This window comes from Lytechinus variegatus, chromosome 2 (assembly GCF_018143015.1).
Source record: "Lytechinus variegatus isolate NC3 chromosome 2, Lvar_3.0, whole genome shotgun sequence".
NCBI lineage: Eukaryota > Metazoa > Echinodermata > Echinoidea > Temnopleuroida > Toxopneustidae > Lytechinus > Lytechinus variegatus.
The window spans coordinates 15689993-15716057 of NC_054741.1; the positions used below are offsets into that span (position 1 = coordinate 15689993).

The 26065-nt window shown below is 36.8% G+C and overlaps 1 protein-coding gene across 2 annotated transcripts; it reads left to right on the top strand.

The window, feature by feature from the left end:
- Positions 1–24886, top strand: LOC121407422 (LIM domain-containing protein 1-like). Of its 2 annotated transcripts, XM_041598488.1 has the most exons (9): positions 1–2179; positions 3791–3892; positions 6858–6925; positions 13160–13222; positions 14085–14215; positions 16530–16538; positions 20188–20233; positions 21525–21593; positions 24276–24886. In XM_041598488.1, the coding sequence occupies exons 1-9, from the start codon at positions 346–348 to the stop codon at positions 24879–24881; spliced, it is 2928 nt and encodes a 975-aa protein (XP_041454422.1). In that variant the 5' UTR covers positions 1–345; the 3' UTR covers positions 24882–24886. The 2 variants fall into 2 exon arrangements, with proteins under 2 accessions (XP_041454422.1, XP_041454423.1); XM_041598489.1 differs by lacking the exon at positions 16530–16538 and having other exon boundaries at positions 3–2179.
- The last annotated feature ends 1179 nt before the right edge of the window (positions 24887–26065 follow it).

Below are 26065 nucleotides of genomic sequence, written 5' to 3' on the forward strand. Positions count from 1 at the left end.
TGTGAAACTAATGGAAACATAACACCTGTTGAAGATCAAATGTCTGGTTTCACCATCACCTTTCTGCATAAATTTGTCATTCAAATGTTTCTTGAAGACATAAATGCAACTTTCTGAATTCCATGGCGATGAAATAACGAGAGCGAGGCAATCAATTTAATGTTATATTTTGCTCTCATTTACAATATCCTTCCGCCCACGCTGCCATATCGATGCATGCAGGGACAGCATCGCGAGCAAACAGGTGTATTTTTGAAGTGAATCTGTGTGTGGCGCGTGAGAATCGGGGATCGCAGTGCGAGATTTTGAGGAGGGTAAAACTCTTCTGGGTCCTCCCGTATCAACATGGAATTATTAGATAATTACGAGAGACGAAATGACCATTTTCGAGAAGAAGCCAGACATTTGATACGAGATCTTCACCTGAACAATTCTAATGGCCAACCACGAAATGACATGAATGGAAGGAGAGAAAAACAGACTCGACAACGGACGTTTGAAAATGATTTACATGAACAACATCATCGCAAAAACCAAGATTTGGATTTGATTGCATCTTCATCAAATCATGCTGGAGACCGCAAACAACATCAACACCATCGAGGAGGAATGGGACAGCCTGTAGGAGCTGAGCTTGGATTATTGGGAGCTGGGGATTACGAGGTTATGGATGGTAATTCTGGATTATTGGAACACACAACTGGACCAGTTCCGGACATGGTCAGTGGTCATCGTTCGTCGGTGGGTTCTGGCCAGCTCCCGCCGGGAAGAAACCGAACGTCTTCCACTTCCAGTCGAGGTTCTGCAAACGACTGGAATCGCAATGGTCATTCATCGGTCGGACAATTTGATCGTCATAATTGGGACTCGCCCCCACCTGGTTTGAAATCAGACAAGAAATCCATAAATGTGACAGGATATTCCGCTAACCCCAACTCCAGTTACCCGCCTCATTCTCAAGGTTCCAAATATGGAATGTCAAGGTCAAATTCAGCGGCCAATGCGAACGAGCGACTAGCTAGCGGTGAAATATCTCCGACATTAGTCACGGAGTCTCGTACAAAAAACCGTGAGTTACGGCCAAACGAAAGAAACTCGGCGATTTCTGCCTTTGACCCTTCACCTTCGCAGTCAAATTCGCATGGAAGGGAGTCGTATGACAGATCTGTTATTTCCAGAAATTCGTCACAAACAAAGTCTGAAGCGCGATCAACTTGGATTAACGACGATTTGTGTCCTCCGCGTTCGGTAGCACAAACTAGGGATTACAACGCGGGAGGCTACGGCGGCATACCCACTCAGACTTCGGATGGGTCTGGCTCTTTCCATCATGTTCATACGAATGATTACCCTGTTGTAAACGATGCTGCGCTTGATGAAAGACGGCGTGATTTCCACCATCAGCGTGATTCATATTCAACTAGCCACCACCAGCAAAGGCAGAGGGAAGCCTCATATTCCAACATCAACGGCCAACGTTCTGGAGGGGCACGCAGTTCCCCTGCTGGATCTCAACGGTCGTCAATAGCGAGCAACAGCTCCGGAGAAACTTCCTCTTCACATAGCAACAGGAGTCAAGGAGGAAGTGTTGGTCCTGATAGGAGAACATCCTTCAGATTGCAAGGTCAAGTTGGGCCACATCCAAGTGAGAGGAACCACGGTGTGCCTCCAGATATATATCCCTCCCAACACATTGATACCTACCTACCGGCGCCAAAAATACGTTCCAACTCCCACGACCATCCTTACCCTGCCCAACATTCCAAAGACTACCAGGATTTATGGTCTGCGCAGTCCCAAGGCACAGAACAGGGTGATATGTCCCAGGCTTTGAGACCACAATCTAGTACATGTAATTCTGCCAGTATTGAAAGAAGCATGCCTCTTCCAGAAGGCAATTCAGGTGCAAGAGTTGCCGACAAGGCATACACAACCCCAGCGATGCCATTAAATGCTTCTAACTCCAAACAGTCGCAAGCCAGCGTAAGACCCAAAACCGGTTCAGGACATTCGCATGGTGGTGCACCAACAAACTCGAACAAGTCAATAAATCCTCTATTACGATATGAAGTTGTGCAAAAGAAATCAAATGGACCCTCAGAAGCAGAGAGAAAACTTGAGGAACTTACTCAGCAGTTGGAGAAAGAACTGGAAGAAAACCCAGAAGGGGAAGAATTTGGTATGACAATGAGTTGAATGCAATGTACAGATTTCAAAGTATGGAGTGATGCTGATGTTGTTTATAGAATAAAGATCATACATGTGTATTTCTATTTAACTTTCTCAATATTTCCGATAAATATTGCAAAAAAATAAGCAGAGAAAGGACTCATTGAATATTCACATTGCCCTCTCAGTATTTTATAATTTGGAAAAAAAATTAGTTTCAGTAGTAAGCACAACATGAAGATTATTATGATTATATTAATATTGATTATTTAGTGAATTTTATTTTTAAAAGCATGCAAAGATACAAATTGTATTTGATTTTTTTTTTGAGGGGGAAGCAAATTTCTGAATGGTTCATTACTTTTCAATACCATACAGGCATTGTATATTGAGGTACACTGTAAAACTGACAGCATGCATATATGTAAACAGTAATGCATAGTTGTACCCACTTGTTCACTGCTACCACCCTGCCTGTGGGGAATCTACAGGTAGGACTATGGTATGCCAAAGTTGTACAGAGCACACACTTTAAAAAATCATTAAAATATCACTTTTGTAACCAAAATTACTAATTTCCATACAGTTGCAATTTATTTTTTCATTAGTAACTTGGGAATAATTTTTGTATTCACCAGAGCGCTCAAAAACTTGAATTTGGGGCATATTTTTGTGTACGCCCTCTATTGGTGGAAAGTAATATGGCAAGAAAATTTTCATTTTTTGATCTCTATTTTTAATTAAGAAAAAAATGATTTAAAGAATCAAATTTAAATAAGAGCCAAGATGTATCAATGATAGGTGTAATAAAAACTGTCAGTGTAAAAAAATCAAGCATTTGCCCCAAAGAAAAAGAGAAAATAAGCCAAACATTGCCACCCTTATTTTGCCACACATGGAGATATAACTGAGAACAAGGTTATATCATAACCTTGTTCATTGAATGAGTGGTTGTACCCAATGTCTGTATGATCAATTGAAATTCTACAAGAAAGAAATTATTCTAGAGTTTCAAGAATTTTAAAATTTAATATTAGAAAAAATCTTTTCTGTCTTTTATATGAAACAGAATAAAAAAAGGAATTCATCGAGAATAAGCAAAATTAGGAATGGGAGCGGGGCTGACAAATGAGAAATATATCGTAGATTGTGGCAGAATATAGGCCTAGTAGTTTTGAGTAGTCAGATTCTAAATTGTCATGTGTATGTCCAATTTTCTTCCTCCATGGCTACAGTGTACCCCAGGGGCCTGTCTTACAAAGAGTTATGATTGATCTGATCAATATCAATTTGCTGTACATAGAAGTTCAAGTTCATCAATTCTTCTTCTTCTGCTTGCTTCAGAGATCAGTGGGGTTGCTGTCATAAAATAAGGATCACATTGAGGTTTTATTGAGAAAATGACGTGTGCATTGGTATAAATGTACATCACATGTAAAAAACAATTTGAACGGACATGTGTATTCAGAAGTTCGCTTCACTGGCTTTCCATACATGTAGTTCTCAACTATCAAATCAATTGCAACTCTCTGTAGGATGGGGTCCCAACAATACTGTTACAGAAATCTACATGTATTCACCTCCTGACTGTTAATTTTCCTGGTGTTTTTGTGATCAACAGGATACTGTGTAAAGTGTGGAGAAAAGGTGACAGGTGCAGGCCAGGCATGCCAAGCCATGGGCAACCTCTACCACACAACCTGCTTCACATGCTGCTCCTGTGGTAAGTGGGGTCAAACTTGGATGTTAAGGGGGGGGGAGACTGCAGGAAAACTGAACATGAAAAGAGGCATCCAAGTGGGATTTCTTCTGATAGACATGGCACAGACAATTGATAAGTTGCCTATTAAAGGTCAAATCCAATTTAATAACAATATGATTCGTTGCCTTAGGGGAAAAATCAAAGAAGTAGAACATTGAAATGATCAGTATAAGAATGAGAATGTTAGATTTTGTGATTTTTATCACATGATTTTGCTTGATTTGATTTGATCATACTCTGATTCTAATAATCTGTTTCAGTATTACAGTATCTTCGCTTTTATGGATCTCTATCTCTTGTGTAATTTCTTGGTAGCTTTGTTCTTTGAAAGACACCATGGGAGAAATCGGCTGTTTAATTTTGGCACTTACCCATAATTTACCTGACACTAAAGGCGGTGCTGCACCATCCCGAGTTTGCTCAATCTAGAGATTTTAGCCCACTCGGCCCTCTTTGCCATTAATCTCGAGATTCAAGAAACCCCGTCTCCACCATCGCAAGAAGAGCGAAGCATTATGTTCTGACGCCTTGAATAAATAATCCCGAGTGCATCTGCGCCTACGAATTAGCGCGATAATTCGTAAAATAGTGCAATATTTTGCAAATAATCCCAAGTTGACTTGGGATTGCAATCTTGAGATTAATCCTACAAACTGGCGTGATAATTGCGTCTCCATTGCAAATAATCTCGAGATTGTTTGGATCGGGATAATTTGCTGGATCAGAAATAGTGCACTAATTTAAAAACTTACACAGCCTTTTATGATAACAAAGGCTGGTGGGGAAAACCTCCCAGAGGCCAGTGCCTTTCAGCCAATCAAAACCATTTATTTTAAGTGAAATTGTCAGCAATGACTAAATTATCATTACTGTTGACTTTCATGAAATGCCCCCCCCCCCCCCCCGATGATACATGTACTGCTGCACAACCAGCGTAGGTAACCACATGAAGGTGACAAGCGATTTTTGCGCACATGACAGCCCAAATCGCACCTAAAAATTCTCAAAATTGAATATTTTGGGGCAACCATCTTTTCTAATGTTGTCCCTTGACGAGTCTCGCCAACAACATTCATTTATAAAATCAATTTTCTATATCTCCAGGAGAATAGTGAAAAATGTTAAAGAGCATAATTATTACTTGTTGCACAAAATTAACCGTTGAAAGGAAAGAAATAGCCCCCAAAAGTCAGCAATCGCCCCCAATGTGAACAAGAAAATGTTCCCTAAAAATTAGAAATTATTTTCTACCCTGTGCACAACCCAACCTTGTGCTGTCTATACAAGTACATTATGTACATCCATGTATTTTCCAGCCTGGAATAAGGGTGTCAACATTTGGATTAAAAGCAAGCAGCACATGTTAATCCAACAGTCGTGGTGGGCAGGGTGTAGTAATGAACATAGCATGCATTCCTAAAGCAGGGCAATCATAGTGACTAATTTGAACCAAGCATGTCAAATGATGGCATTCAATTTAACGAGCTACGAGGTCACATATGTAAGCATTGTGTACAAGTGTACATGTTCACTTTGCATATTTATGTGAGTAATGTACAATGTATATGTAGGTCTTGTATTTCACTCTAGATAATTTGTTCCCATTCAAATAGAAATATGTAGGCGAAGGCACAGAAAGATTTGTTTTTTTCATGTACACTGTAGGGAATTAGGAATGATGACAACTCATCATGTGTGTAAAAATTCATACAAGAAAGTACTTTACAATTGCATTTTTTTTTTTACTATCCTGCTTCCAAAAAAGTTGTCTGATTACTTGTGTGCGTGTTTATGTTCGGAAAATCACTTCAACTGCTGCTTTTGAACCTGTCACTTGTCTGGACAGTTAGGTTTGTTGAACTTACAAAAGACTGTACCCAGTTTTAATGGAAGAAACATGTGTTACATTATTAAAAGCTCATATGATTATCGACATGTAGTTTTGGGTTCAAGTTCTTGATTCTTACTGTACATGTATTACAGTGTATATCTTCAATTTTAATAACCCCACCTACCCCCCCCCCCCTAATATAATATGTGAGTGTCAAAACTGGAAAAGTTGTGACATGCACTCTTGCACTATATAAAGCTTTGATAAGTTAACCAAGGTTTTCAAATTGTCATAACTTCAAAAATATAAAGACCTACTTTATGAAACTTCAAGGACATAATCGTAAATCAGGTACTATTGAATGACAACGTCCTGCCTGAGTTTGAGGTCACTTGACCAAGGCCAAAGGTCATTTAGGGTCAACAAATTAACTTTGTCAGGGGGGAATCAACATTGTAATCTTATAAACCAAGGTTAAGTTGTTGAAATGTCATGTCTTTGATAGAAAGTATATGGACCTACATGTACATGTAGTTCCCAAAACTAAGGGACGTACTTGTAAGGGTAACCAAGTATATTACTGAACATCTTGCCTGAGTTTCAGGTCACATGACCCAGGTCAAAGGTCATTTAGGGTCAACAAACTTTGGCCATGTTGAGGTATTTTTTGAATTGCCATCAAACATGTACATGTAACTCTGAAAGTTTACATGTATGGATCTAGTTCATAAAACTTGGATAAGAGCAATCAAGTATCACTAATCGTTTTAGTCTTAGGTTCACATGATCAAGTCAGATCAAATGTTATTTACATGTAGGGTTAATGAACATACATGTAGTATTTTGAATGGAAGAATGGTGGTTTTGTGAATAATTTTCAGTAGTTGTTCACTTGTTTTCAAAGTCAGCACTGCTGCTACATGTATGTTGAATCGCTTAATGCAGGCGAGACTGCCAGAGGCATTCCACTTGTTTTTTTTTTTTGGGGGGGGTTGGCATTTTTGCTGAAAAAGCAGAGAGCATACACTACTCACTTTAATCATATACATGTACCATACGTAGGCTATACACGTTTTCTTATTTTTCTGTTTGCAGGGCGTACATTAAGAGGGAAAGCATTTTACAACGTTCACGGAAAAGTATACTGCGAGGAGGATTACTTGGTAAGAATTAATTTAGGCTTATTAAAGTTACACTGGCATTTCTTTTTCAGACCTTCCATTGGGCCATTGTAAGAATCGCATATTAATTTGGGGTAAACAAAATAATCAGAAATTTGGCAATTGATTGCAAACTTGCACTTGCTTCTTGCAGAAAACAGTAAAATTCAATTAGTTGAAATTGATATCTTGTTAAATTTGTGTCAGGAATTTGTGAATGATTGGAAACATTTTCTTGCAACACCCCCCAAGTTGGGACTTATTTTGTTAGTACCTGGTTATTTTCTCTCTTTTCATTTTATACTTTCAATTACTATGAAGTGCTTATTCAGTACTGGGCTTATGAAAAGATGGCTTTTTACTCTATTGCATTTTATAGCCCTGTGCTATTTTAGATACAGGTACATGTTCAAATAGTTTTGATTCTATCAACTGCCATGTAAAAAAGTAAATTATCACCAAGTTTGTGTGAACAATAAATAATGTAATAAATATTAACGGCTCTTTTTGACCAATCATGAAAAATAGAATTTATTTGCTTCTACTGGACACTTGAGAAATATTGGGAAATGTTGATTTGTTAACTTACCAAGATCAACAATGAAGACTAAAAATAGAAGGATCAATCCATCTCCAACCACAAGGAGAAGATGATGATGAAAATATCAATTTGGGGGTCTTCAAAAAAACTTTGCATTGTACTTTACTTGTTATACATGTGTTTGACCCCACAATTTTGTTGTACATGTACTTTTTGACTTGCTTGGCATTGCGAAGGACAAGGTGTTTAGGCCTAAAGAGGTTCCTTGTTTATCCTTAAAAAAATAATTTTTGCAAAATTTATTATTTCAGCAGCTTCTAATTTCAGATTTGTCTGAATTTTATTTACCAGTACAAGTTTCTACTTACAGTAGCATTTGTGGATTTGAAACTGACCAATATTAATGTCAAGACTTGATAAACCTGATATGAATTTTTTAGACTTTTTTTGTTCACGTAGTGTGGCAATGCAGAGTTTTCCAAAGAGAACTTGGTGTTTTACTGTTTTTTGTCTCACCTGCGAAGCAGAGTGAGACTATAGGCGCCGCTTTTCCGACGGCGGCGGCGGCGTCAACATCAAATCTTAACCTGAGGTTAAGTTTTTGAAATGACATCATAACTTAGAAAGTATATGGACCTAGTTCATGAAACTTGGCCATAAGGTTAATCAAGTATTACTGAACATCCTATTAAAGTTTCATGTCACATGACCAAGGTCAAAGGTCATTTAGGGTCAATGAACTTAGACCATGTTGGAGGAATCAACATTGAAATCTTAACCTGAGGTTAAGTTTTTGAAATGTCATCATAACTTAGAAAATATATGGACCTAGTTCATGAAACTTGGACATAAGGTTAATCAAGTATCACTGAATATCCTGCATGAGTTTCACGTCACATGACCAAGGTCAAAGGTCATTTAGGGTCAATGAACTTTGGCCGAATTGGGGATATCTGTTGAATTCCCATAACTTTGAAAGTTTATGGATCTGATTCATGAAACTTGGACATAATAGTAATCAAGCATCACTGAATATTTTGTGCAAGTTTCAGGTCTCATGATTAAGGTCAAAGGTCATTTAGGGTCAATGAACTTTGGCCAAATCGGGGTATCTGTTGAATTACCATCATAACTTTGAAAGTTTATTAGTCTAGTTCATTAAACTTGGACATATGAGTAATCAAATATCACTGAACATCCTGTGCGCGTTTCAGGTCACATGACCAAGGTCAAAGGTCAATGAACTTTGGCCGAAGTGGGTGTATCAGTTGAATTACCATCAAAACTTTGAAAGTTTATGGATCTGATTCATGAAACTTGTACATAAGAGTAATCAAGTATCACTGAACATCCTGTTCGAGTTTCAGGTCACATGATCAAGGTCAAAGGTCATGTAAGGTCAATGAACTTTGGCCATGTTGGGGTTTTTAGTTGAATAACCATCATCTCTCTGTAAGTTTATTGGTCTAGTTCATAAAAAGTGGACATAAGAGTAACCATGTATCACTGAACATCTTGTGCGAGTTAGAGTAGTATTCAAAGTCAGCACTGCTTCTATATTGAACCGCGTGATGCAGGTGAGACGGCCAGAGGCATTCCACTTGTTTTTCTTATTCAGCATTTTTGGTTGAGTCATCACACATGACTAACAAAATGTACTATATATATGTACATGACGTGGACTGTTTATCACGGGAAATAATTTGCTGCGTTTCTCAGTTTCATCATTAGATCAAATGATCATTTTGCTTTCGAACAAAATACTTTCAAGTTGCTCATTTTGAACAATTTGTAAATTGTAGGGCTTGATCGGAGTGTGTACATGTATTTCATGCACCTTGCAAGCATGAGCGGTTCTGAGAGGTTTCAGTATCACAGAGAATATCTTTTGTTTGCTTTCACAATGACCATTAGTGATGTGGTTCCTTTTTTTATGCCTAGGGTCAAACGAGAGCAAATATTATAATCACTGATCAAACAAGTTGTAAACTTCCAGTGTACATACAATGTATATCCTGACCAGTGGCCAATGAAGATAAAACTTGTAACCAAGATACTTGAGTTTATTCATCATCATGGGGGGGGGGGCATATTCACACCCGCTTTAATAATCGGGAAAAGTACATGTACATGTACCAGAAAATTATTTAGTAAAGTTTGATTTGCATGTTCACATTTACCCATACATGTACATGTAGTAATATTTAAGGTCCCAATATTTTTTTTTTTTGGATACAGTAGGTCATACTTCTTTCTTGGCTATCACACAAATATTAAGAAATTAAAGGTGCTGAATTTTTTTTTTTTACTTTTCACAGTTTCCAAAGATCCATTCACAACACACCAGGAGCTGTTAACTTTGCTATTATTGAAATTGCCATGGTGACAGCCTATCAAATCAAGGTTTTCATGTACATGTAAAGTTATAAATGGCTATCTATCAAGGTTAAATGAATACCTACATGTATTGCATTGCATAAAACTTGTACACATCATTTGATGAAAATATCAGGTCACAGTATTTAAAAGCAAAGATCAAAGGGCATCTGAGTTTTTAAAAATAGTGTTTTACTTTATTTTTTCTGGGGGGGGGGTAAAAATTCTTATTCGGTGCTGCTGCTACATGTACATGTGAATCATTTACATGTACATTGTACATGTAGGTGAGACTGCTAGATGCATTCCACTTGTTTTTTTTTTCCTCATAGTACGGAGCATTTTCTGATCAAGGTTGGTTTTTCCTTTAAGATGCAAAATCTGAAACATCCATAAATTCACATCATGAAAAATGGTGGTGGTGCTTAACCTATACAACTGTACATGGCCCATTTATTATGAAATGCTCTGTTAGATCTCGAAAGGAAGCCAAACAGTTTGATTTACTACCAGGATCAAAGATTAAGTTTCTATACCATTACCAGTACATGTACAGGACATAGTTGAACTTGCTTTTATAAATATAAAGCTTGTCTTTAGTGGAGATGTGAGAGAACTGTGTGGGCGTCTTGATGAGAAGGGCTGGTAAATTTTAGTATGACTGAGAGGCATGTACCTCAAGTGTAAATCAAACATTTTAATGTACAACTGTACAGCTACATGTACATGTACTGTACATGAAAAAATTGTCCTACATCTAAAAAGCACACAGAATGTACACGTATGGGTATCAGGCATATAATTCAAAGATCTCATTCTCTGGGCATAGGAATAAGATTCGAGTACCCAGCTATCTTTCCGTTTCTCTCAAACCTTGATTGTTCCGCAACCCAGATTTTGACCATTGATTTGATATTAGAAATTTAAGAGCACATTGTCTCATATTTGCCTCTATTTTGCACAAAATTGGTACAAGATGATGTCTATTTTTTTTTCGGGGGGGGGGGGGGGAGCATTCCAAGTACATTTTTGCTTTTTGCCATACAGTGCATGTACCTTCTCTTCTGTTTTCAAAGTACATGTACTGGTATTTTTCAAAAATAACACTGAACTGACATTCCCATAAAAATAGCAGGAAAATGTGCCCATTATGTAGATGTACAATGTGGACAATGTACACCGAGTTCCAAAGGATAATTTATCAAACTGACATTTTAAGCATGCAGACCTTTACCCCCCCCCCCCCCCCTCCTCCTTAAAAGGGAAAAATATGGAACCATGCTTTATGTATAGCATAGAATTTCTATGACAAGGCATTTGCTCCACTCTCTATTTTGTTTAAAGGACAAGTCCACCCCAACAAAAACTTGATTTCAATAAAAAGAGAAAAAAAATTCAACAAGCATAACACAGAAACTTTCATCAAAATTGGATGTAAAATAAGAAAGTTATGAAATTTCAAAATTTCGCTTCATTTCACAAAAACGGTTATATGAACGAGCCAGCTACATCCAAATGAGAGAGTCGATGATGTCATTCACTCACTATTTCTTTTGTTTTTGTCTCACCTGCGAAGCAGAGTGAGACTATAGGCGCCGCTTTTCCGACGGCGGCGGCGTCAACATCAAATCTTAACCTGAGGTTAAGTTTTTGAAATGACATCATAACTTAGAAAGTATATGGACCTAGTTCATGAAACTTGGCCATAAGGTTAATCAAGTATTACTGAACATCCTATTAGAGTTTCATGTCACATGACCAAGGTCAAAGGTCATTTAGGGTCAATGAACTTAGACCATGTTGGAGGAATCAACATCGAAATCTTAACCTGAGGTTAAGTTTTTGAAATGTCATCATAACTTAGAAAATATATAGACCTAGTTCATGAAACTTGGACATAAGGTTAATCAAGTATCACTGAACATCCTGCATGAGTTTCACGTCACATGACCAAGGTCAAAGGTCATTTAGGGTCAATGAACTTTGGCCGAATTGGGGATATCTGTTGAATTCCCATCATAACTTTGAAAGTTTATGGATCTGATTCATGAAACTTGGACATAATAGTAATCAAGCATCACTGAATATTTTGTGCGAGTTTCAGGTCTCATGATTAAGGTCAAAGGTCATTTAGGGTCAATGAACTTTGGCCGAATCAGGGGTATCTGTTGAATTACCATCATAACTTTGAAAGTTTATTAGTCTAGTTCATTAAACTTGGACATATGAGTAATCAAATATCACTGAACATCCTGTGCGCGTTTCAGGTCACATGACCAAGGTCAAAGGTCAATGAACTTTGGCCGAACTGGGTGTATCTGTTGAATTACCATCATAACTTTGAAAGTTTATGGATCTGATTCATGAAACTTGTACATAAGAGTAATCAAGTATCACTGAACATCCTGTGCGAGTTTCAGGTCACATGATCAAGGTCAAAGGTCATGTAAGGTCAATGAACTTTGGCTATGTTGGGGTTTTTTGTTGAATAACCATCATATCTCTGTAAGTTTATAGGTCTCGTTCATAAAAAGTGGACATAAGAGTAACCATGTATCACTGAACATCTTGTGTGAGTTAGATTAGTATTCAAAGTCAGCACTGCTGCTATATTGAACCGCGTGATGCAGGTGAGACGGCCAGAGGCATTCCACTTGTTTATTGTTTGAAATATGAAATATTTTGATTTTCTCGTCATTGTCATGTGAAATGAAGTTTCATTCCTCCCTTGTGGAATTCCATTATTTTAATACTTTGTGCTTCAGGCAAGGAGGTCCTAATTGTCAAATTCGTAAAAATTGAAATATTGTATAATTCAAACAATAAAAAACAAAAGAAATAGTGAGTGAGTGACATCATCAACTCTCTCATTTGGATGTAACTGGCTCGTTAATATAACTATTTTGTTAAAAATAAGTGAAACTTTGAAAATTTAATAACTTTCTTATTTTACATCCGATTTTGATGAAATCTTCAGCATTGTGCTTGTCTGATTTTTCTCTATTGATTCAAATCAACATTTTTCTGAGGTGGACTTGACCTTTAAGATATAGGGTTAGAGTTGCAGTAGGGTCTTATGTTAGGTTTAGGATGTGGTACATGTATCTCACTCCCTGGTACATTGTAAGCTACTGAAATCCTTGCATTAGTTCGGCTCAGAGCAAAATCACTATTATTAGTTTCATGATATGTTCCCGTGGTATCTTTATGTATTTCTCTTCCCTTTATACTGCTCAATTGTTTTTTGAGAACAGAAATCTTTAATGGATCAGATAATTATGTTTCGTTCTGTTATTTTTTTTTCTCGCCTCTCCTTACAGTATTCCGGCTTTCAGCTGACAGCAGAGAAATGTGCTGTTTGTGGTCACCTGATTATGGACACTGTAAGTAGACAGTCATTTGATGTTGTTTGAAATTGAAATTGGACTTGAAATTAACTGACCAGTACATAAATTACTAGTACACTAGTTTCAGCCGATTTTGCTGGTCACAGCCTCACAGGTATAATTTCCTACATACCTGTAGACTTACATGTATGAAATAAATAATGAATGATCCCTGTGTTTTTCTATCAAACTGATCACCAACCTCATTGTAGTGTTCATGGGACCACACTTTTCATTCTACTGGTCAATGATTATTCTTCCCAGTGCTTAGGATACATCTTTCAGTGAAATATTTCTCTATATTTTTTTTCAATTCTCACTTATGGTGCGTGATATACCTGTAGGCCTATAGGAAAAAGTATTATGAGTTGTTGATCCATGAGACCCCCACTCAGCAGAAAAGAGACCCTTGAGAGACCTCTGTCAAAGACTTGAAATGGCAAGGTCTTTCAGCAGTCTTCAAGATCAACAAAAAGATGTTGTCTCATCTCTGGTCTGTGGAAAGGCTCTGAGAACCCCGAAAGACCATGTTGAAAGACCCATTTTCCTGAAAGATTGCTTTTAGACTGCTCCGAGTCTTAACCATGTCATAAAGAATTGAGGGCCTGTCAAGACTACGAAGATCAATTGGTCAGGATCTCAGAGATCATCATTATTTCCTGGAAAGACCATTGAAAGATCAAGCAAATTTCATGGTCTTTCAGCGTTCAGCGGTCTTGTTCTCCATGAAATGGGGTTGAGGAAAGGTGATAATGAATGTTGGTGGCAGTTTCACTGGTGGATTGGGTGTGAAAATGGTGCTAGTGGAAAACTTGAAAATATAACTCCAAAACTGTTCTTAATATCATCCAAAATATAGATTCTCCAAGCGATGGGCAAATCTTATCATCCAGGCTGTTTCAGGTGCGTAGTCTGCAACCAATGTCTGGACGGTGTCCCCTTTACCATTGATGTCGATCAGAAGATATACTGTGTCAAAGACTATCACAAGTAAGTCATCTTTAGATATATCATCCCTTTGAGAAGAGTGATTCAGTGAAGTCAGAGGATACGCAGCTACATGTAGTGCATCTGTGCATGTTGTCATTGTACATACAGGGTGTAATTCCTTTTTGGTATTCTGTACATTACTTGTCTGCATGATCATAAAATGTCATCTCATCCACATACATGTACATGTATGTATCCCTTTGGATTTACATTAAGTGATCAATCAATCAATCAAATTCATTTTTCACAAAATGAGTAAAAAAAAAAGAAAATATCAGTACAATCAAAATACAACATGTACATCTACATGTATAGTATATTGCATAAAACCATAAGAAAATCAGAATGTGGAATAGATAAGCATTGTGTCTGCATGGCAGTTTTAATAATTCATTCCACTAATTCATCTTCATCATTGACTTGCACATTACTTTAACTTCATGACCAACTGTTACAAGTTAAGGCCACCGCACACCTCACGACCCGACTGGTCTGCGACTGGCTTGCAACTGAGTGAGGGGAGATGAATCGCAAGGCAGTCATAAGCCTCGACACCGCACACCTTGCGATCCGATCTGCGACGCACACATGCGCTTATTGCTTTTTGGCATAGCAACTAAAAAAGTGCGTGTACTACTTCATATGCGCATTGTTTATTATATACGCATCGTGCAACTCTACTGTCTGATTGGCTGGAAGTTGGATTGTGCTAGCGATCAAGTCATAAGATCCTTCCGATTTTCCTTGCGACTTGTCTCTGACCGGTCTGCGGCGCTCAAGCTGACAAGAGCTGTGACGTCACATCTCCCCTTACTCAGTCGCAAGCCAGTCACCCACCAGTCGGGTCGTAAGGTGTGCGGTGGCCTTTAATCATCTCATCCCTTTATGTTTCATGATGCACTGCATACATGTATATACAAATACACATAACTCATCTTTTTTTCCATCTCCTTTATTAACTTGATGTACCGGTATTTAATGCATGACCCACCGATGAGTCATCTGACCTATTTCATCCTTTTTTTTTATTTCATGATGCATTATATTGCAATATAAAGTCATGTCTTTTTATACATGTACAATGTACATCTCCTTTATTGACATGATTTCATTCCACTATAACTTTGCAGTCATCTCGTCCACATGTATTTCATCTCTTTGGATTTTATGAATGTAGAGTACTTTGCAAATTGCAATACAGATCATTTAATCAACAGGGAATACTTTTTGCTCTATTTACCAAGTTTGATTATCATTTTTGCTCATGAAAACTACAGTACATTCTGTAAAGTCTGATGTAAAAAAAAACATTCTGCATTCTGCACACTAAAGACTTGTGTAGCAGTTTAAAAATGTGGACCAAATTGCGATGCGATACGAAGAAAATTTTTCTGTGATTAATATCCATTTCATTGACTTGATGCAGTAGGCCCATTTTCTTTGGAATACAGGTATACTACATGTATCGTGTCTTTTTTTTGTTTATATATATACATGTGTAACTACTACGTTGTGCTTCATACTCTCATTTACATCAATATAAGCCACACTAATCATCATTACTGTATAAACTCATTGGTTATTTTGATGTGAAGAATGTCTCATGAATTACATGTACATGTAAGTCAACTTTTATACAGTTTCTTGAATACAATGTACAACAGATGATGAATAATTCATAAGAAAGACCAATACAAGTACTGTATACATGTATATTGACTCTTCATTCAATCTTGTGTTTATGAAAATTTTATTGGAAACTTCTGATGCTTCTTGTTCTTAATATATATACATATGGTACATGTACATTATGGCTTTTACATTATGGCTTTTACAAATGTACAGTTTGTACAATATCCTCAAGTACAGACCTGTTCACTTGGATGGTTTACTCTGTGCCAAAATCATGGGAAGCCGAAAAAGTCGAAATGTTGTTTTGTTTACATTGTACGTTTTGATGATTATGTTTACTCTTTTCTCATGCTTTATAGTGGGGAATATAAAAGAACTATTCTAATTTTTATATTCCTAGACAAATAAGGCAGACAGCCATTTGAATATCAAATGAGCTGAAAATTTGAAGATTAATTTATTTTTTTATTATTACATGTATTACTGTACGTTTGAACCGGCCTTGTTGATTTGTGTCACAGTTGGCTATCCATAGTTAAACCACAGTATGTAAATGAGCATTTAAATCAAACAAGAGATGAAAAGACGGGGCTACATATATGTACATGTACATGAATGTCCTTTTGAGAGGTTATTGATGACTTAATTGTATTTTTTTTCTTTTATGCTGTCATGTTTGAAGAATGCAAAGGTAAAAAATATTATGTACATGTAGATTTGTTCCTTTAAGGCTACCACACACCTTACGATTGGTTTGCAACCCGATTTTGGAATAAGACTTGTACAGTAATTTGATGATGATATTGAGAAATTGAACATTTTACTGTTTAAGAGTTCTAAATCATCACTCAATGTACATGTACATGTATGATCAAATCTGTGACTATGCTACATGTACATGTACATGATCAATAGAATAAAGGGAAATTGAATATGTTGTCGTAATGAGTATGACGTCAGAAAAGCAATCTTACAATTGTCTATGATTTGAAACATAAGTGGCCTTTACCGACAAAGGCTTACAATCATCCAAAATAGTTATATTACATTTATAGTATTCCAAGAGTTATTTTAAACCATACAGTGTAAATAAAGAGATACAGTACTTATTCACATTTTCAGAAAAAAAAGTGCAAAATGCAATTTGTTCCAAAATCAGAAATCTTGTGGACCACTCATAAGGCATGCAGAGGCCTGTACATTGTACACTCTTTGTCCCATGACCATTCATGTACATGTGTATTTATTATTAATTGCATGCATGTAGCATTCAAATCAAGCAGTGTCGATCAGTTGGATTGAAATAAAGAAAAACGTAAAGAAAAAAGAGCTTGGTTCTAATTCACTTTCCTTAGTACAGGCATGCTCATACCATGCACCCTACTTGTCACTGTATGCCCACATACAATGTAATCATTGGAGATGAAAAAGATTAACAGCCATGATTAAAAGCTGTTAACAACGGCCATGATTAAAGGTTGTTTTTGTCATGCTTTCTACTGATTTCTATACATGTATGATCTGTTACATAGCATGTATAGTCTAGGCCTTCATGATTTTTGTACTAGAATGCACAATCACAACGAACATTGTCCCGTTTATTGTATTCAATCAGCATGCCCCTTTTCATTCCTCTCTGTACCTACTCATCTGTTCACCATACACTGTAACCTGAATTTCTTAGAAAAAAAGACTTCACTGTTCATTGTCCTGATCAACATGAAAAGAGTGTACCATTTTCCCCCTAATATCCTTTCCTTCTTTTAAATTTGAATTTCATTTTGTCCCCCAAAAGTCAAAATTAAATTTTTGTATGCAGCATTTGAGCAAGCTGTTCCCTTGTTCACTGCCTCTGCATGTCTACACAAATTTGTTAAAGCCTTTCTTCAGTTATTGTGAATCCCCCCAAAAGTGTGTCACTAAATGTTTTAAAACACTAGATCATATAATAATGCATATGAAGGACGTTAACTGAAAATGTGTTTCGTTGGATACCGATTTTACGTCAAAATTTAATTTTGGTTGCCTGAACAAATTACAATGCACATGTACATTGTATGTGTGTGCTCAAGCATAAAATGGGCTGGAAATTTCAGGATATGATCTGTATCTGTATCTAAATTCTACATGTACATGTATGTACATTTTGGATTCAAGTGCATGTGCCATCACATCGGGTTATCGCATATTAAACCAACCATTCGAGAAAAGGATCCCCTTAATTCCCGAAAGGTTGGGTGACTCGGGTCCAAGACACCGTTCTCATTACACTTTCTAAAACTAGTTTACTGGAAATCAGTTCAGGAAACCAGTTTGGAAGATTGATTTGCTGGCGTTCCCATTTGATCACCCGAAAAAGGTTTTCAAAATCCCTTCACGTAAAGCGATCTTGTTGCTATGGAAACATTCTCAGTACGGTGGTATGTTACATGTATGTGTGAAATTCGAAACAGCACCGTACATTGTAGGCATTCCACACCTGTAGTGTGGAGTAGCGCACTTAAAATGTGCAAAGATTGTTTCCCGAAGAACGGTTGTGTCCTCAATACTCTAACACGAGGCAAAGTGATCTTGAAAACTACATCGCAAAGTGGTTTTCTGAACCATTTTAGAAGATCGCTTCGACCGTTCTCACTAATATAAACTAGTTTCCACTAAACTAAATCCAGTAATCTAGTTTTAGGAAGGTAGTGAGAACGTTGTCCAATTTACCTTACTGTTGATTTGGGTGGGTTTCGTCTATTTTTCTTTAAATGATTTTTATCACCATTATTTTGGGTAGGGTTCCCTGAAATCTCACGAAATCAGACATATTGCTTTTATTACTTCTACTCCAAGATTCAGGTTAGTTTGCCGATCATGTTTCCAAACAATTGCCCCAGTAAATACTCCCTTTGACAAATATTAGCATCCCATTCATGTTTAAATCAACAGGAAATGGGATTGTACTGTATGTATTTATTTTGACATGAGAAGATGGTCTTGAATTGTCTTTTATGTGTGTTCCTGTGGACAATGTTTGTACTGTGTAATCTTTCCTACTGCCATTTATATAAATGATAAGATTTGAAAGAAGCATAGTAAGACAGATTGTAGGTTTGAAGGGGATACTGCATGCTGTAGGCTTAAAGTTATAAGATTAAAAAGATGAGTAAACATCAGACAAAACATTGAAAATTTCATCAAATTTAGACAAGGAACGATAAAATATGACATTTTAAAGTTTTGCATTATTTCGATGATAACAATTCTATGCATGTCTTCATGAATACATGTACACTATGAGCAGGCTGATGATGTCATGTACATGTACCCCCACTTTTGTATTATATAAAATATGAAATGATATATAAATTCCAATTTTGTCTTCCAAGAATGAAAAAAAAATGGCTTGACAACTGATTATATATTCATTGCTGCAACATATTTCGTTACAAGGGAGACATACATGTATCATGCACACATACTGTACGAAAATATAAGATAATTATGATTTCATGTACAGGTGTAATTACTTGTACATACAGTTTAGGGAAAGAGGGGATATGACATCATTAGCCCATCTGATAAATATCCATGATGGTGTGTAGAATTGTTATCACAGAATATCGTTCAATTTGAAATTCAAAAGCATCATTGAGATTTGATGAAATATTCAGGGAGATTGCTTGGCATATTTTACTCTTTCATTCAGACCTGTTTACATTCCATGGTACTATTGGCACTCCAATTCTGTTTCCTTTCAAAATAAATTGAAAAAAAGGCAAATTTGATTCTTATTTTCTCTCTTTTTTTCACATCCCAACCCCCCCCCAAAAAAAAAAATGCTACATTTATACATGTACATGTAGTTGTGCATGTTTGGTATCACATCCACAGACTAGTATCATGCATGTTTAATGTTTTATGAATATTTTAATACAATTTGTTTTTGCAATATCTTGATGACTGATGTTGTAACCTGTTGTTTGTAATTTTAAAGGCTTAATGTTGTGTGTAAAAACCTTTTTTTTTTGCATGGTCTGCAAATGTTTGCTTATAGATTGCAAGTAGGCCTTCATACATGTACAATGTACGTGTACATGAATATAAATGTAGCCTGTAGATAGAGCTTGCTCCATTTTGTCTTTTTTTTTGGTGAATAAAAAACACATTCATAGAAAAAAAATCCTGCAGAGTTTGCATGTTTTGGGGTCTTCAAAATTCTTGTACTCATTGCATTTTCACCAGCCTTGATTTTTTTTTTAAAGATACTCTTCCTAGTATTAGAAACATTTGTCAAGAAAGATTTTTCAAGCTTCTATCTCCGTTTTGCTTTCTTTCTCTATCTGTCGCTGCAGGACATACGCTCCAAAGTGTGCTGCGTGTAACAAGCCCATAACGCCGGTAAGAAAGCTATCAGCTCCTTTCTTTTCAATCTTCATCTCCATGGGCCCTGTTTCATAAAACTAGTTATGATAACAACTCTGCAATAACGGCAGAAAGCTACTGAAATGTTTCAAATTGATTGGCTAGTAGTCAACTTGATTCAGAAATTGTGCAGATATGTTATTACAACAAGTTTTAATGAAATGGGGCTGAGGTTTTTAACTTCTATTCAGCTTTTCTCTCATGAAGTTTGGTTGTCAAGTTTTCCAAGAATTTTCTTGCCTCTCCTTTCTGTAGGTTTTCTTCTACAACGTAAAAGGGATTTACGTTTATATGTACACTTGAAATACTTTTTTCTGCAGTACTCATTAGTCATGTTTTCTCTTTTCTAACGTGTTGAAAGTCGGGTAGAAAGGGGGAAAAACAGTGCTTTACTAAAACTGATACATGTTGGTTGGGAGATTTTGGCATGTTTGTATCTTCTGGTGATTTTCAAACTTGAAGTGAAGTGAAAACAATTTAGAGGGATGTACAGTACATGTATTTCTCCACACCACCCCTCTGCTCTCAATATATTCTACAAAGTTCAAAAGATCCCTTTTACCCGCAAAATGGTGTCCCACTGGTCACTACCGTGTATAGTGTTTTTCCTCATATCCAGCCACGATTGCTGGTCCTGAGCTAAGGTTGGTCAGACAAACAAGGTTGGACTGGCATGTACATGTAGTATGATGATCAGGAACTATTTCTAATGTAGGCCTATGCATTTTGTAAAAATAGATTCTGTGTATCCATGCTATATGGGGGGGTTCTCAATTTTTTTTGGGGGGGGTTTGTTTTGGAGATCTACATGGCAGATAAGCATGTGTATAAAGTATGGAATTAATGAAAATATAGAAAATTTTCCAATTTTATTGAATAAGGAAATAACTGAAATATTAAAGAAAAATGGAATTGAATACATGCAGTACATGCCCCCAAAAAGTTCTTTACTGCTACAATATAGTACTTCCTTGTTTGTGTTGATTTGTATTCTGATATTCATTCCCGTGTTCTGTTGACAATCACCAGTACAATGCAACATGTATATTATGCAGGTGTTGTACATATATGTACAGGTGTATACTTGTAGGTACATGTATATCAATACCCCTGGCTCACAGGCCTTTCCTTATTCCAAACCTGCTCTACACAGAAACCCTTGCTTCCAAAATCCATTATGAATAGACCAGATTCCAGAGCATCTATTCACTTCTCTCTCCCTCTCCCTCTCTGTTTCTCTCTCCGTTCTATTTAACTCCCCCCACAGGGCACAATGGAAACCGTGAGAGTTGTATCCATGGATAAAGACTTCCATGTTGAATGCTACCGATGTCATGTAAGTATTGTGGATGTAGTAGTCTTCTTCAAAAACCCCGTATTGAATTAACAAATTCCATAACGATCATAAAGTTAGTTTGAATGGAATGCAACCAAATGATTTCATAACCAACAAAACTGTGCCAAATGATTATGGTAGAAAATGCTTACTGTAATTGCTTAGAAATAAGGAATCTATGCATGATGTTTCAACCAGAGGGCAGTTCTTCTTGCCAGCAATAATAATATGCATTCCCATATGTGGCTATCTGTGCTGGCAATTTGAATGTACTCTCATTTTTCAGCTTAGTTTTCAATAATTCACAATTTTGGTTTACATTTTTATTTATGATCTACGATTGTCTCAACTGTGTACACATGCTGGGTTCACTTGAATTTTGGTATCATTATAATACTTCCTTGGTGCCATTGAGGCAAACAGTCTCTGTATAAGACCTGCTGCCCATTGCAGAAAGAGTTGCAATCAATCGCAACTCTAAAAAGTCACACCTAACTTGATTTTCAACCATTCAACAGTGTGCATTTGGTACTTGCGATTGATTTTTTGACTTGCATTTAAACGCAACTCTTTCTGCAACAGACCCCAGAACATTGAAAAAAATGTATTTGAACAGTTTGAGCAAATGAATGAGAGAAATATTTGTAAACTTCTGTGATTTATTGCATTTCCTGTACATACCTATAAAAGGGCCCCTTTAGATGTTTGTATTGTGGCTGTCTAAGAACCAAGTTCAACAGGGGCAACATATATGAAAGCTTTTCATATTTTGCTTCCAATCCATTACTTGGATTTCACAAAGAAAAATGGTGGAAATTGTGTGGACTTCGAGCTAGTTATGAGAAAATGTGCATGATTATAGTGTGGGATGTAATCTACAAGGCTTTATGATAATTTTTTTTTGAAACCAGAATTTTTTTAGATGAATTATGCTAGTTTATGCCTATTAATGTCATCTGTTTTGTTCTACAAATATGGGAATGATCATATTTGGTGTACATTTACTTTATACCATCGCTAACAATTTCAAATGAAGAAAACCTGGTTTGAAAATGAATTTCTTTATGTATTTTATTGTTTTATGAGTTTCTTATGTATTTCTTTGTTTTTCAATATTCTTTTTTTTTGTTTTTTCACCAAATTTACAGCAGAAACTTTTTGATGCATAATTACGCAAAAATCAATTAATTTCAGTTGATGAAATTGAAAAATAACATCTTTATGAATAAATTCAGAAATTTCAATTTACATTGACTTTATACACAAAATCATGGTTTGGAGCAATTTTAGGTCTGACATGCACTTAAATGTTGCATAATTTTTAATCGGATACCCAGGCATCGTAAAATCTGGTCTCAAAAGATGTGCAAGACTTCAAAGTAAAAAGTCAGTGAGCGGCATAGTCGAAAAATTCTATGCAGCGGAATTGTCACAGAAATCTTTTTTTTGGGGGGGGTTGAGTCATATAGAGGTGTTTCTGTGGATTTTTTAAATGATTACTTGCCGCCCCCCACAAAAAATTTATAATAAAAGTAATGTTCAATAAATCAATAATCCATTAATAATCAAATGGCATTTTATCAGTTGAATATAAAAGTTTGAAGTTTTCAAATACTGCATTCTTAAATGATTTGGCGGAGATATAGATTAATTATATTTGCTGCAAATTCCAGAATGTAAAAACAAGGAAGTGATCCTTTATCCCTGAAATGTTTATCATGGATAACAAATACAACTGATAGGCAATGATGCCAAAAGCAAGATAATAAAAACACTGTTAGAAACTACCCTCTACACGTACACAAACTAAATATCCTGTCAAATCAAATGAATTCGAGCATTATTTGTTGGAACAATTATATCATACCAAATAGTGCCACTGAAGTAAGCATTCGGTCACCACAGATTCATACCTGAAGAGCTTCACAAAGGCATTCAACCTTCCTCCATTCTTTGTGTTTTCATGGGTGGTTGCTTCTTATATGGTGTGATATATTGCTTCTTTCATTTTCCATTCAAATCTGTAATCACTATGAAAGAGGTGATTTTAAATATTAATCCATGGGAAAAGGGATATTTTTATGATAGGCTCACTTCCTGTGCTATTGTGTCCTTAGATGAAGATTTATGAAGGTGCGTGCATATCAGATTTCGGTCATTATCCCATACATCCAAAACTTGGTTTTCATGTAACACTTTGAATGGTAGGTATTCCATTGTCACTAATTAACATACCATGTACATTTGCATGTACATGGAGGTATTGTGCCTCATTTCAAATTTGATAAAATGGTATGAATTTTAAAGGAGGGGTGTGTCATAGGATTCCAGCCTTGGTAAAGTTGGTTTGTTAACATGTACATGAGAGCAGAAAAATGGGAAAACATATTAGTGATATATTGAAAGAAATCAGAAAATTAACCAGAAAGTTATGAATGTTTGGAATATAGGATCACTAAAATTGTGTTATGCATATGGTGAGTTAATTGTGGCGGCTGGTAGAAATTACTTTGTCATGAACTTAGTAATTATCAGGACTTTGTGGTTTCAAATCTTATCCCCTGGGAGAAATACGTGAAATATAAAAGAGATAGCAAAAACCTGCAGTTCCTTTGGAGCGTTCTACTAAAAGCTTCCAAGCTTACACTATGACTGTATTTTTTTCTTCTATCACTTTTGCAGGATTGTAACCTACAATTATCCGATGAAGATGGCCATCGCTGCTACCCTCTCACCGATAAACTTCTATGCTACAATTGCCATGTCGCCAGGATATCCCCTAGCTCTGATCTCAGCTCAGCCGGCCTTGGGTTTTCTGGTTCTGGCCCTCTTTCCGAGGAGGACTCCGCTGCCTACTCCCCCCAGATCTCCCCCAGCACCACCTACCCGGTAGTCAGCCCCCCTACATCGCCACCATCGGCCTCGCCTCACCATGTACGGGAAGCTTCATTCTCTGGCAGAGCAACCTACGACCCGTCTGTCAAGTCAGGATCCCTGCCATCTGAACCGCCGCAGTATACGCCAGCTCCTTACAGCGGTAGCTCCACCACCGAAGGCCAAGGGTACCGTGCCTCGCCACCACCACCATCAGACCCACCTCCTTACTCCCCTCATGACCCCCTCAAAGCTAGCAACCCTCCTCCTCGGAAGACAAATACTGGACACTACTCGTATGGTAGCAGGCCTGGCCCGCAGGTTAGACGCAACAGTCATCATGATAGCGGGTCACGTGAGCAAGAGTCTAAAAGTGATAATTCCTTAGGTGGCTACTTGGTGACTGACTTGTAATTTTGGATTCTATATTATCCTTCACAAGAGTTTGTACAGTATTAAGGCCATGTTATGCAGAATCTGGTGCTGATAACGTTTTGAGAGAGTGATCTTAATTGAACATGTCCAAAAGATTTGGTTCACACGACTTAGTGCGTATCTGGGTCGGGAATTCAATCAATACCAGCTTCTCTGGTCTCATCTACGAAGAGACACGCAGTGTACTAAAAGTCTTTGCTATTCACTTGTATTTTTTATCTTGCCTGCATAGCAGAGCAAGACCATACACTGTACATGTACATGTAGGTGCCGCTTTCCTGATTGTGTCAACATTGAAATCTTAACCAAATGTCAAGTTTTTGAAATGTCATCGCAACTTTGAAAGTATATACATGTAGACCTAGTTCATGAAACTTGAACATAAGGGAAATCAAGTATTACTGAAGATCCTGCCTGAGTTTCAGGTCACCTGACCAAGGTCAAAGGTCATTTAGTGTCAATGAACTAAGACCATGTTGGGGGAACCAACATCAAATTCTTAACATAAGGTTAAGTTTTTTTTAATGTCATAATAACCTAGAAAGTATATGGACCTAGTTCATGATGGATACATACATTGCACATTATTTGGCTTAGACTTTTATGATGGCACGAAGGTCATTAGAAAGGGTTTTCCTTAAAGATGGCTTGATAAAGTAAAATACTTACTTACAAGTGCTCTGAATACAAGTATATGCTTTTTGCTCAATAACCACATTAAATACTCAGTAATTTATTTGGACAATCAATACTTTGAATTGCATACTGGGCTCTTTAGCATACGTTACCATTATGGCAATGGTAGCAAGCACCTGAACCTTGGCTACCAAGGTAAGAGTTTTCCGGAGCCGATGAAATTTCAAGGTATTCATTCCAATTACCATTGGATGGCAATGTTACTAAATAGTCACAATTTAATGTATGGGCCCTAGTATGAACTGCCCATTCAGAACTGAAAAAAGTTTAATTTCCAACATTGATTATACACCCCATAACATGCACTGTCTGTTCTATGACCCATATGTTGTTAGAAGGAAGGTAAACACTCCCATCTCACAAGAGACTGATCAATGGAAACATTGAAACAGTACTATTGCACCATTTCATCAAATCTAAATATATATTCTATGATGACAAGTTAAATATTTGCAATCCTTCCTACA

Excerpts from the sequence above, each read along its gene's own strand:
- LOC121407422 (XM_041598488.1), top strand. The coding sequence starts at position 346 with ATGGAATTATTAGATAATTACGAGAGACGAAATGACCATTTTCGAGAA. Across the intron at positions 2,180-3,790 it reads CCCAGAAGGGGAAGAATTTG|GATACTGTGTAAAGTGTGGA; the intron begins GTATGACAATGA and ends TGTGATCAACAG. Across the intron at positions 21,594-24,275 it reads TTGAATGCTACCGATGTCAT|GATTGTAACCTACAATTATC; the intron begins GTAAGTATTGTG and ends TCACTTTTGCAG.